This window comes from Pongo pygmaeus, chromosome 10, assembly GCF_028885625.2.
Source record: "Pongo pygmaeus isolate AG05252 chromosome 10, NHGRI_mPonPyg2-v2.0_pri, whole genome shotgun sequence".
In the NCBI taxonomy this organism is placed as follows: domain Eukaryota; kingdom Metazoa; phylum Chordata; class Mammalia; order Primates; family Hominidae; genus Pongo; species Pongo pygmaeus.
Window position 1 is genome coordinate 62,304,221 of NC_072383.2, and position 14,122 is coordinate 62,318,342.

Sequence of the window (14,122 nt, forward strand, 5' to 3'; positions counted from 1 at the left end):
TCCTGAGATTTGGCTGAAATTATTTATCAGGTCTCGGAGTCTTTTGGCAAAATCTTTAGGGTTTTCTAGGTTTAGAATCATATTGTCAGTGAAGAGAGATAATTTGACCACCTCTTTTCCTATTTGAATGCCTTTTATTTTTGTCTTGCCTGAAATGCTCTGGCTGAGACTTCTAGTACTATGTTGAGTAGGAGTGGTGAGAGTGGGCATCCTTGTCTTGTCTCAGTTCTTAAGGGGAATTGCCCATTCAGAATGATGTTGGCTATTGGTTTGTCATAGATAGCTCTTATTATTTTGAGATATGTTCCTTCTGTGCCTAGTTTGTTGAGATGTATTGCCATGAGTATTATGAAATAATTACTGTGTATAAAGTCATTTTTTGTAAGCCAAGGAAGAGATGGATTTCTAGATGTGAAATTAATTATAAAAATAATCCATAATTGACCACACTTCTTTCTATTTTAAAAGACATTAGTGAATATCCTTGTTTCATGAGAAGGCCAGACCACATACACATAAAACTATGACGTGAAGAATATTGAGTTTAGTGAATGGATAACAACCACCGACAACCTAACCTGTCCAGCCATTCTTTTAGGTCTTAACATATTTCTCAGACCTTTATATATTTGGCCCTACCTTTTGTTTTGTTTTGTTTTTTTGAGACAGTCTCACTCTATTGCCCAGGCAGGAGTGCAGTGGCCTGATCGCAGCTCACTGCAACCTGTACCTCCCAGGTTCAAGCAATTCTCCAGCCTCAGCCTCCCGAACAGCTGGGATTACAGGCACCCACCACCATGCCCGGCTAATTTTTGTATTTTTAGTAGAGATGGGTTTCACCACGTTGCCCAGGCTGGTCTTGAACTCCTGGCCTCAAGTGATCTGCCTCCCACCTTGGTCTCCCAAAGTGCTGGCATTACAGGCATGAGCTACCACGCCCAGCCTTGGCCCTATCTTTTATGAAGCAAACATGACTTAAAGTAATAATCACAACTATAAAAATATAATTATCTACTCTCTTCTCAAAAAATTGAGGGAGAAGCATGTTTTTCCTTTTGTTGGTTGGAGGAAGTAAAACAAATTCAGATGGTACAATGACTTTTTCTATAACTTGGGTATTTAAATGTTTTCCAGCAAGGACGGTGTACATGTTTATGGGAAGAAGACACCTATTTAACTGTACTGATGATTTTGGCATAGCATCCTATTGAGCCTGCTTTATGTCATTGCCCTTTTAATGAAATCTCTTCATTAACAAAAAACTGATAATTTGTGTTTTTCTCATTACACATAAATTGTGCCTAACAGTTAATCATACTTTTCTCATCATAGATAGTATCAGCATTTAAAGCAATGTCAGCATTTCTTGCTGCCCTAAAAATGCTGCTCCCTAATAAAGGAAACATGTGACTCATAAGCAGCTAGGAATACCTGATGATTTTATCTGACACCCTTGTGGGCAGATATACCATTAGAAGAATTTTATTTTATTAGCACAGAAACTCAACTTTTTATGAACATTGATGCTAAAAAATGTTCAGAGGTGATAGAAGTACTCAGTAATAATAATTGTTTTACTTTACTAATGAAAGATGTATTCATCCAACATTATAGTAGTGCTGATTCCTCAGCATCTCATTTGCATGTTATGAATGTACTTATATGTGGATCTTATCAAAATTAAACTTTTTTAAAACTTGTAAGCATTCCCTTAAGACTTTTGCCATTTATTCTATTCACTTCTCTTTTGCATTAATCCCACACATGTGCACTTACTTCTTAGATAGTTCTCACATGAACACACCTTATTTTTCACATTAATTTCCTCTTTGAAAAATCTCTTAAGGCAGAAATCCTGGCTGCCACTGCTGAGGAAGCAGCAAATGGTCTAAATCAGTTGTGGTGATTTGTTCTGTTTTTTAAAAAAATAATTGATTTGCTCAAAGCACATTTACTTTAATGTTAAACAAATGTGCTTTTTTCCAAAATGTGCAAATGTGTGTTTTCCAATGTGCAAAGAATCTGATACTGTGCTCTGTATAGTATAGTTTTATCTTTTCTGTTTTAAATAATGCTGTTCATTCTGCAGAAACTTTAGTTGTGCCTTTGGATAATATGGGTAAGAGGGATTATATGCTTTTTCATGGTCTAGAGACATTCTGTGACATAACTTATTTTGTGTTTGCTCGGTTTTTTCAGATGGAAAAATTAATATTTTTGTTAACATCAAGATGCTGTTATAAAGCACTGTGAGATCTCAAATGAAAATTAATTATGGTATATATAAATAACCGTACAACCACTATTGTACTTCAGTCAGTCAGATTCAAAGTATTTTGATTGTTTTATGGATCCTGTGAGCATCAATCACGAAGTTTCATCTAGTAGATAATTGTAGGTGCAATTGAGGAAATACTTTTGCAAAGCCCATTAATAAGTCATGCAAAAATGAACTGCTTATTTTATTCTGCTTTTGTTCCTCCCAAGGTATAAAATAATTACAGGAAAGCCTTCTGGTGCAATATCTGGAGTACAGAAAGCAGAAAATGGACCAATTGACTGGAGTGGAGACATGCCTGTTTCTTGCAGTCTTTCTCGGTAAGTATGGTATACCTAATTCTCATCTTTTGCACTTTGGTGTTTGAAATCTTTGTTGCCTAAAACCACAGATACTCAAATACTGAAGTGTAGTTTGATTTTATTTTAATTAGATATTGTCAAAGCATATGCTTTGATAAATGATTTTTGTCTTTGTGGTGGTAAAAATATTTATTCTCTACTATATGAATAATTTCCCCAGATCTTCATTAGGACACAGGGCATACATTTTTGAGACTGGTAATCACTGGTCTTGGAATTCTTCCCAGTGTGGGGATCCTGCTCAGGACCTTAGTATCTTTTGTAATGACCTCCATATTGATGGATAACGAATAGTGGATTGGATATGAGTAAATTTCTCAACTGGAGTTGTAAAAAGCAAACAATGAAGAGATTTAGTATTATCTTCATTTAAAAAAATTCAGATTATTCAAAGGGTGAGAAATAATAGTTTTTTGTACTTTTTAGCATTTCAGATGTTCATATGGGTCTTGTTTAATGTCACAGACAGAAATCAAAAAAAGTATATTGTCGTTTAAGAATCCTGTTACCACAAAGAAAGAATTAAGGTAAAAGAAATTAAAAGTAGAAAGTAAATTATTTTGTATTTCACTCTGGAAATAAAGCCAAGACATGCATCGGTATTTAGTATTTGTGATTACTGAATTAGCTTCCATTTTTCCTGAGTGTGGTAGTTATATAATCCTTAATTGGACACAGGTTATGAATTAGTGGCTTAACACCTATTTTAAGTTGTGGGTGCTTTTTGTATGACTTTAAATAAATAAATATATAAAACAAGCTAATAAAATATCACTTATCATTTTATATGTTGGGTTCTGTGAAAATTCATTTAAACCAAGAGTTCCAATGCTGAAATCATTTTCAAAAACCACTATTGTTAACAGTTTTTTGTGTGGTTTAAAAAGTTTCCAAAATGAAATTGTCATGTAACTAGATTACTAAAAGAAATTCATTGTGTTGGAGAGTAGAAATTTAATATTATAATTGTGATTTATGTTAAATTTTGATTTAGGAAATACTTATTTTGGGGATCTCAGGCGAAACTGATAAAATGTAGAGGGCTCAGAAAATGAACACTTGCTGATAAATAATTATATTGCCAAAATTCAGAATCAAAAAAATCTGATGATCTGAACTGCAGCATATTTCTGGAGGGTAACAGGCTTTATCTGTCGAGTCAGTCTTTAGCATACCAAGTTATAAATTCTTTGAGAAAAATTGCTTAGATGCCAGAAAGTATATTATATAATTTTTTTGTTTTAAATAGTAAGAACTCTAAGTACTACAAATCAGCTGTGAAAACAACTACCAGAAATGTAATGGGTCTTGGCACAGTGGCATACACCTATAATCCCAGCTGCTCAGGAAGCTGAGACAAGATACGTGAGCCCCAGAGTTTGAGACTGCAGTGCATAAAGCATCTGTGAATAGCTGCTGCACTTCAGCCTGGGCAACATAACAAGACCCCATTTCTAGACGGAAAAAAGCTATAATTCCTTATTCATTGATGAGTGATATTAAATGAAGGTTACCTAGCTTTCTGAAAAGTTGACAGATTTTAAATTTTTTAAATTAATCTAATATAGTAATAATGACAGTTCCTTTGATTTGCTGGTAAATATTATGATTTTTTAACCTAGACAGAATATGATATATTCACTCTTCAGGTAACTTTTCAATACTATTTTAGGGGTCTTCAGGTTCTACTTACCCCTGTTCTTGCAAACATCCTTGAAGCAGATCAGGAAAAGTGTTGGGGTTTTGACCAGTTTTTTGCAGAAACTAGTGATATACTTCACCGAATGATAATTCATGTTTTTTCGCTACAACAAATGACAGCTCATAAGATTTATATTCATAGCTATAATACGTAAGTATCTCTATTTTCTTCTTATATCAACATATTCTGTTATATAATATTTTCCTAAGTTAGGAAAAGAAATAGAAAAGATGCCTCAGCTTCACCAAAAGTACCTATTTCCCACATGGAAAATTATATTTAAGTGCTTAGTAAATTCCTTTTCACTTATTTTTGGAGTAAAAGGATTGATATTCTAAAATTTATAATTAAATTAGCTTGTTTCTTAAACTGTAAGTTTTACAAAAGTACTTTCATTGCTGTGCCTTCTTTCAAGTTACATAATGACATAACCACAAATGGCATCTACCAATAAACGAGCCAGGTTTTACTAAGTGTACTATCCTGCCATGTTAAAATATCAAAGCCTAAGTCTTCGTCGTTAGCATGGTTATTTGCCTATGATAACCCTATGCAGATAATATGGTTACTATTAACCATAATAATGGTTAAAGCACCTGGCTCTGGAAAAATAATCAGTGTTTGTTTTATGTAAACAAAAAGACATTACACCCATGTGATTAAAAAAACTACCCATGTGATAAAACTGCATATAAAGTTTTGGTCAATGACGGACCATATATACGACACTGGTTCCGTAAGATTATAATATCATATTTTTACTGTACCTTTTCTATGTTTAGATATGTTCAGATATACAAATACTGTTTCTAATTGTGTTACAGCTGCCTGCAGTATTAAGTACAGTAACATGCTGTACAGGTTTGTAGCCTAGGAGCAGTAGGCTAGCTACCCTATAGCCTAAGTGTGTAGAAGGCTATACCATGTAGTTTTCTGTAAATACTCTATGATGTTCACACAATGATGCATTTTTTAGAACTATTCCCATCATTAAGCAATGCATGACTGTACACATACATATACTTGCATGTAAAACTGGGGAAATTTGAGTAAGTTGAGTGTATTAATGTTAATAGCTGGCTGTGATGCTTTGCTATATGCAGGATGTCACCATTGGGGGAGGCTGGGGGAAGAATATATGGTGTCTCTCTTCATCATGTCTTAGAACTGCATGTGAATATACAGTGATGTCAGAATGTTTTGTAAAAAGCTCACCCAGTGTGATTATAGTTAATAATAACTTAATTGTAGATTTTAAAATAGCTAAAAAAATATAATTTGATTTTCTGTAACACAAAAGATAAATGCTTGACTGGATGGATACCCCATTCTCCATGGTGTGATTATTACGTATTGCATGTCTGTAACAAAACATCTCATGTACCTCATAAATATATACATTTCCTATGTACACACAAAAATTAAAAACAAAAAATTTTTAAAAGGTCACAGTGGAGGCTTGTAAAGCCAAATTACAATATTGCTGTTGAAACATTTCTTTTGATGTCATTGATCTATTCATGGGGAAGCTGTCTTTTCCCCCAAAGCATCATTTTGAAAATACCTAGTTTTATTAATGTATTTAACAAACATATAGTCACATAACAAGTGCTATTCTTGGTTCTTTACGTATTTAAGCCATTTAATCCTCACAACAATTCTGTGAAGTGGTTACTGTTATTATCTCCATTTTACTGATGAGGAAACAGTGCAGAGGAGTTAAGTCACTTATGGTTTTATAGGAAGTTAGTGGAAGAGCTGAGATTTGAACCCAAGTATCTGATTCAAGTCAGTGCTCTAAACCTCTCTGCTATGATGGTTCTCTATTTGAAAATATTAATAATCTTGGCCAGGCACAGTGGCTCACACCTGTAATCCCAGCACTTTGGGAGGCCGAGGCAGGTGCATCACTTGAGGCCAGGAGTTCGAAACCAGCCTGGCCAGCATGGCATAACCCTGTCTCTACTAAAAATACAAAAATCAGCTGGGTGTGGTGGTGCACACTTGTAATCCCAGCTACTCAGGAGGCTGAGGCACGAGAATCGCTTGAACCCAGGAGGCGGAGGCTGCAGTGAGCCAAGATCGTGCCACTGCACTCCAGCCTGGGCGACAGAGCGAAACTCTGTCTCACACACACACACAGAGGAAAGAAAATATTAAGAATCCTGTGTATTACACAGGTATCCAAACATAAAAATACTTTAGAATTGCTTACTGTATGGACAAGTTATATGGAATGGAGTTAGTATCCACATTAACAAAGCAAGTTTATGTGGACTGGTTATGATATTAGGTATATGAATTAGAAATGGATGTTGTTGCACTCATTAAAAATATTTTGCCTCTCACTTTATCCCCAGTTATAGTGTCCTTTTGAATTTTTCTCACACAGTGCTACTGTATTTCATGAACTGGTATATAAACAAACCAAAATTATTTCTTCAAATCAAGAACTTATCTATGAAGGGCGACGCTTAGTCTTAGAACCTGGAAGACTGGCACAACATTTCCCTAAAACTACTGAGGAAAACCCTATATTTGTAGTAAGCCGGGAACCTCTGAATACCATAGGATTAATATATGAAAAAAGTAAGTTGGGATTTTTCTTGTCGTTCTTACTAGCCATTAGAAAAATACAACCAGCCTGGGCAACATAGTGAGACCTTGTTTCTACAAAAAATAAAACAAAAATTAGCGGGGCATGGTGGCTTGCACCTGTAGTCCCAGCTACATGGGGGGTTGAGGTGGGAGGATCGCTTGAGCCCAAGAGGCAAAGGTTGCAGTAAGCCGAGATTGCACCACTGCACTCCAGCCTGGGAGACAGTGTGGGACCCTGTCTCAAAAACAAAAAAAGAAATCCACAAAATCTGTCATTGTAGAAATGATTGTCATCTTTATAAAGCTGATGATGACATTAGTGTAGAGCTTTCATAAATATTAAAATTTTATAAATTACTATAGTTGAAAGAGAGTAATTGTAAAATTGAAAAAGCCTTGTAGACATCATTTGACTTCAAATATTTTGTTTCATAAAACAATAAAATTTGTCATACGTTTCACTGTAACTCTCTTTAAAAAGTGTTTTGCTAACACTCAAAATTACCCTTTATATCATAAATTTCAGCAAATATTTTTTGTGTGCAGTATGTATAGAACATTCTGCCAAGCTTTAGAGTCTAAGAAAAATTAGATCTGCATTTTTAGAATCTTTTAAATTACTCATTCTACTGGTAGAAAAAAAAATGGATCACCCAGAATTTTACAGTTCTATTTGAAGGTTGGGATTTGATGTAGATTTAAAGAGAAGCATTGAACTCATTGTGTTGGAGTATATTTAAGGAAAAAATGAAACTCCTTAGAAATATTTGAGGTAATTTGTTAGAGAATGAGCATTATTGTTTGAAGTAGTGTTTTTTTAATCACGAAAACTACATTACAGATTTTGCCACTAATGTTTAATTTAGACATTGTGTTTGCTCTATAAAGGATAAAGTGATTTTTTCAAAAAGTTTTCTTTCTCATTTTATTTTACTTCATATTTCAGTTTCCCTCCCTAAAGTACATCCACGTTATGATTTAGACGGGGATGCTAGCATGGCTAAGGTTAGTATTTAATTGAATGACTATGTAAACATCTGAATTTAATGTATCCTATCAGTAGTGGAAGCAATAACATGTATTGTGTCTTCATGTATGCCTATATGACCGGAAATTATTCACTTAAATTGATACCCTTTCCAAGTTATTTTGTGGTCTTTCTTTTTTACTTTTTATCCTTTCTTGAATTCATTATATAAGAAAATTCTCTCCACTGAGATAGTGCATGTTTAGATAATGTTAAGGATAACATATTTGTTATATTTATATCTATTTTTAACTCTTAGAAATTGGTTTATTGTGTTTTTAATTAACCTGATGAAAATGTGTAAGCTTGAATAATTTTGTGTAAAATTTTTTCTTAACCTATACCACAATTAGCACCAAATATTGACATTTTATTTCTTTATTAGGCAATAACAGGGGTTGTGTGTTATGCCTGCAGAATTGCCAGTACCTTACTGCTTTATCAGGAATTAATGCGAAAGGGGATACGATGGCTGATGTAAGTAATAGATTGAAATTTTGAAATTGATTTTCATGTAGACCTTGCCCCATCATTGATATTTTCTCTCTTCAAACTAGTTAGGTTAGGTGCTTGATTTTTATTATAATACATTTGTTTCACATTTAGTTTCTAAAACATTTAGCAGCTCACTTTTCATGAGTCCTACAATGACTTTGTGAGACAGAACAAATAGTATCTGAATTTTAAAACTTACACCACGCTATAGGATGTGACGGCAAATGCATTTCTTTTCCTAGGACCTTGACTAGTTGGTTGTCATTTAACTCTGTTAGAAGTCTTTGGCTTGTTAGAATCCAGTACAGTCTGTACTTTCTAGCATTTAAGTCCTCAAAGTCTTCCTTAATTTCCTACCATTTTCCCAAATGAAGTACACAGTCCTTTTTTATCACGCCGTATTTTTTTTTTTCTTTTTGAGACAGGGTCTCGCTGTCACCCAGGCTGGAGTGCAGTGGCACAATCACAGATCACTGCAGCCTGAAACTCCTGGCCTCAAGTGATCCTACCACCTCAGCTTCCCAAGTACCTGGGACTACAGGCATGCCCCACCACACCCAGCTAATTTTTTTTTTTTTTTTTAATGATGGGGGTCTAGTTATGTTGCCCAGGCTGGTCTCAAACTCTTGGGCTCAGGCAATCAGCCCGCCTCAGCTGGGATTATAAGCATGAGCCACACCCAGCCTTCACAACATTGAGATATAATTCATATACTATATAACTCATGCATTTAAGCATACAGTTTAGTGGTTTTTAGTATGTTCAGAGTTGTGCAGCCATCATCACTAATTTTAGAACATTTTCATCACCCCAGAAAGTATCTCTGCATCCATTAGTATTCACTCTCCATTTCCGCCTAAACAGCCCTGCCCTAGGCAACCACTAATATACTGTTTGCCTGTTCCAGACATTTCATATAAATAAAATTATACAATATGAATATATAATCTAACAAGCAATTTAAAAGCTAATTTTTTAAAACTAGATCGCTTTATATAGTTATTCTAGATCAGAATAACTGATCATCTAGTTTAAGTAGTTTCTTCCTGAAAGTGACTCTAAGAAATGTAAGATGGATGTAATTTTTACCTGTTTTTTACTTTCATGATTTATAGATGTCATCTTTCCATCTGAAAAAAATGGAAAATACATTATCTCTTTTGGAAATTATGCTTATTTCTACACATCATTCAAAGCTTTTGAATTTTGCATACACATCATAATGGCCTTGTGGCCGACAGATGCTAAGAAGTTTGTTTTCTGCACTCATGTCACTATGTATGTGCCCTTGGACTGTAATGCTTTTGACAGTTTATGTATGCCTACCTCATACCCACCCCGTCTTGCAAAAGTGTATATAAAGCATTTCATCACTCTTTTTAGGCTCCTTTTTTTTTTCTGTTAGCATTATATGAAACCCATAGATTTGTGTTTATATTTTTCACTGTGTTCACATATCTAAGTTCCTAAGCCTATGCTTTTCTGTTTCCACTAAGAAGCTTCCTTGTTTTTACTGGTTTCTGGAAAAATCTCTGTGTACTAACAGTTTTTATTTTCTCTCTTATCTACCGTCAATTGCTGATCCATGAAGCTTTTATTCCTTTTACTTATTAGTTTATAGTCCAGTAAGTCATGAGAAAATAGTTTTAATGTAAACCACTCTTGGCAAACATTTTCTTTAAAGGATCAGTCTAATATTTTAGACTTTGTGGGCTGCATATGGTCTCTTCTTTGTTTTTACAATCTTTAAAAGTGTAATGTTAGCTCATGGGCCATACAAAAGCAGGCCTCAAGTCTTAGTTTGTTGGTCCCTGATGTAGGTCAAAAGCCCTTCAATTATATATTTCTTACTGTGTCATCCTTATTCAGATGAGATCACAAGTTGAGCATCCCTAATAAAAAATATTCCAAAAGTCAAATCTTTTTGCTCAAAGTTTATGCTCAAAGGAAATACTCATTGGAACATTTTGGATTCTCAGATTAGGAATGCTTAACCAGTATGTATATATGCAAATATCCCAAAATCCAAAATCTGAAAAACACTTCTGGTCCCAAGCATTTCAGATAAGAGATATTCAACCTGTAATTGATTTAAAGTATAAATCAGACAGTAGTCTACTCTGAGTAGTAAAAATTAATTCTGGTGGTATAAACTGTAATGCTCTACAAACTATTTGTGTAATTGTAGGTTAGTTTTTACTCCTTAATGTAATTTTAATACCTTAGGTTTTTAAACTGTTAACCTAAGTAGTAATGGTTTGTGAAAATATGAGTTCCCTAATACATAAGGATCACAGAAATGCTTCTAATAATAATGTCTCAAAAAGTGTGAATTGACGAATATCAAGAATATTGTTATAAAATGTTTTTGAATGGTAGTACTGCAGTATAATTAGTGGTAGATAAGAAAAAATAACTCCTTAGATAAACTAATGAGAATAATTTTCTTTTTTTTTAGTGAATTAATTAAAGATGATTACAATGAAACTGTTCACAAAAAGACAGAAGTTGTGATCACATTGGATTTCTGTGTCAGAAACATTGAAAAAACTGTGAAAGTGTGAGTAGACTACTTCCTTACTAGTAGGGGTTAAATTATTAAATGTTCCATTTCTGTTTAAATGACTTAGTTATCCTTGGCACAATATGGCATGCTATGCTAGGGTTTCTATTAAAGATCAGCAGCCTGGCACGGTGGCTCATGCCTGTAATCCCAGCACTTTAGGAAGCCAAGGCGGGTGGATCACGAGGTCAAGAGATGGAGACCATTCTAGCCAATGTGGTGAAACTCCATCTCTACTAAAAGTACAAACATTAGCTGGGTGTGGTGGCACACGCCTGTACTCCCAGCAACTCGGGAGGCTGAGGCAGGAGAATCGCTTGAACCCAGAAGGCAGAGGTTGCAGTGAGCTGAGATCATGCCACTGCACTCCAGCCTGGCGACAGAGCAAGACTCCATCTCAAAAAACAAAATAAAATAAAGATCAGCCTTAGATTAGTGATTACTTTATCATCACAAAGGCAAAAATGCCAGTTTTCTTGGTAAGAAATGAACACCATCTCTTAGTGGCATTTCCTCCCAGCCATTGGGTAGGAAAAGGTAGTGGGAAAAACATCTCATTTCTATCTTGTAAAACAGAAACTGTGAATAAGAAAATATGAAACTTGTAATCAACAAAGGAAATAGAGGTGTTCTAGAACAGCCTTTTAGTAGTATTTTTAGAATTATAGGAATTACTTTTAGTTTATTCTTACTTGTTAATCTTATTCCTGAGAACATGTTTTGAAACAGAATGATATTTTTAACTGCCCTCTTTCTAGAATATACTATTTGTACTGCAGAGGAAATACAATAAATGAAATCAGTATTCACTATTGACCTTCATTAATTCTGAAATGTGTTTTTACTATTATCCTCACATAAGAGTATTTGAAATTAATTTGTCTTTTCTGTTTTATCCATCCCTTAATCTGCAAATTTAAAATAGAAGCAGATAAAATTCCTTCTTCAGGAAGGCATCAGGGTTTTTGTTTTGTTTTGTTTTGTTTTGTTTTTGAGAGAGAGAGTCTCACTCTGTCATCTAGGCTGGAGTGCAGTGGCGCAATCTCTGCTCACTGCAACCTCTGCCTCCCGGATTCAAGCGATTCTCCTGCCTCAGCCTCCCAAGTAACTGGGACTACAGGCGCATGCCACCACGCCCGGCTAATTTTTTTTTTTTTGTATTTTTAGTAGAGATGGGGTTTTACCATGTTAGCCAGGATGGTCTCCATCTCCTGACTTCGCGATCTTCCCACCTTGGCCTCCCAAGGTGCTGGAATTACAGGCATGAGCCACTGCGCCTGGCCGGCATCAGGTTTTTTTTTTTTTAACAATCTGCTGGCTTATAGACTTTGAATCAATTTTTTATTTTTAAATGGTTATGATGAAAGCTCAAATTATTATTTATAAAACATCTTTTTAAAACTATGTATTGATTATACTCATTTAATTTTCTCTTGACTTTTCATACAGATACGAAAAGTTGATGAAGATCAACCTAGAAGCGGCAGAGTTAGGTGAAATTTCAGACATACACACGAAATTATTGAGAGTAAGTGTTTACAAAATTATGAAATTTGTAAGCTCATAACCTATTCCTTTGCTGGCACTATTAGATTTAAACTTTCTTAGGAGCTAGGCATGGTAGTACACACCTATAATCGCAACTACTCAGGAGGCCGAGGCAGGAGGATCACTTGAGCTGAGGCATTAAAGGCTGCAGTGAGTTATGATGGTGCCACTGCACCCTAGCCTGGGCAACTGCACGAAATCTTGTCTGTAAAATAAATAATTTAAATAAATAAACTTTCTTATAGAGATGATATTTCTCACTGCAGAGAAAGAATTTTTCCCATCTTTAGAAACCTCTTTACAATATTAAATACTCTTACTGCCTTGAAATTTTTTGTAACATTCAAATGCCTACTGTAATTTAAACCTCTCTCGCTGTCTCTCTCTCTCTCTCGGTGTTTAAATCCATAATGCTCTTGTGTTCTTGCTGTGGCAGTTAAAGCAAGTTCATAAATGTAATTTCACATGCAGTTGAATGTAAAGTGCTTGAGCTTGTTTAGGAATAGATTTAAATTAGGCTGGGCGTAGTAGCTCATGCCTGTAATTCCAACACTTTGGGAAGCCAAGGCAGGTGGATCACCTGAGGTCAGGAGTTCGAGACCAGCCTGGCCAACATGGTGAAACCCCATGTCATTAGCTGCGTGTGGTGGTGGGCACCTGTAATCCCAGCTACTTGGGAGGCTGAGGCAGGAGAATTGCTTGAACCCAGGAGGCGGAGGTTGTAATGAGCCGAGATCACACCATTGCATTCCATCCTGGGTGACAAAAGCGAAACTCCATCTCAAAAAAAAAGAAGATTTAAATCAGAAAAATATTATCAGATTTTTTTCTAAAATAAAAAAGGAAAGAAAGATTTGAGATCTTCAAGGCAGTAATCACGTCTATAGCTAGAAAAAGAAATTAGGACACAAGTCTCTACTCTGCTGAAAAATACAATAGAATTTCTGGGAGTCTCTGAATCTCTTATTAAAATGTATTATAGAAGTGCACAGGTTTATATATTAGTAATCAGTGAGAGCCGATTACTACTCCCAGACCTGCCCCATTTACCTGCCTACTCATGGCTGGCTACTTAAGCAAGGCCTTTTAATTCTTTGCATCCTTGGTTTCTTTTTCTCTAAAATCAGCAGTTTCTTAGCCTGCCCGTCTTATGGGTTGTTGTATTAATTAAATGAGATAAATAAAAATACTGTAATCTTGGCTGGGTCTGGTGTGGTGGCTCACACCTCTAATCCCAGCACTTTGGGAGGCTGAGTTGGATGGATCACTTGAGTCCAGGAATTCAAGACCAGCCTGGGCAACATGATGAAACCCCATCTCTACAAAAAATACAAAAAAATTAGCCAGGCATGGTGGTGCACGCCTGTGGTCCCAGCTACTTGGGAGGCTGAGACAGGAGGATCACTTGAACCGAGGAGGCGAACGTTACAGTGAGCTGAGATCGTGCCACTTGCACTCCAGCCTGGGTGACAGAGCCGGGACTGTCTCAAATAAATAAATAAATAAATAAATAAATATATTGTAATCTTGCAAGCTTTTAGTATTCGAA

General features: G+C 35.3%; 1 protein-coding gene across 1 annotated transcript in view; it reads left to right on the forward strand.

Moving 5' to 3' along the window:
• The window catches only part of TBK1 (TANK binding kinase 1), a 50,240-nt gene that overhangs the window by 25,652 nt on the left and 10,466 nt on the right, over positions 1-14,122 (forward strand). The window contains exons 7-13 of the mRNA XM_054442285.2: positions 2,488-2,598; positions 4,313-4,492; positions 6,735-6,931; positions 7,887-7,945; positions 8,353-8,444; positions 10,921-11,022; positions 12,475-12,553. Coding sequence (XP_054298260.1) covers positions 2,488-2,598; positions 4,313-4,492; positions 6,735-6,931; positions 7,887-7,945; positions 8,353-8,444; positions 10,921-11,022; positions 12,475-12,553 — 820 coding nt within the window. The remainder of the gene's footprint in view (positions 1-2,487; positions 2,599-4,312; positions 4,493-6,734; positions 6,932-7,886; positions 7,946-8,352; positions 8,445-10,920; positions 11,023-12,474; positions 12,554-14,122) is intronic.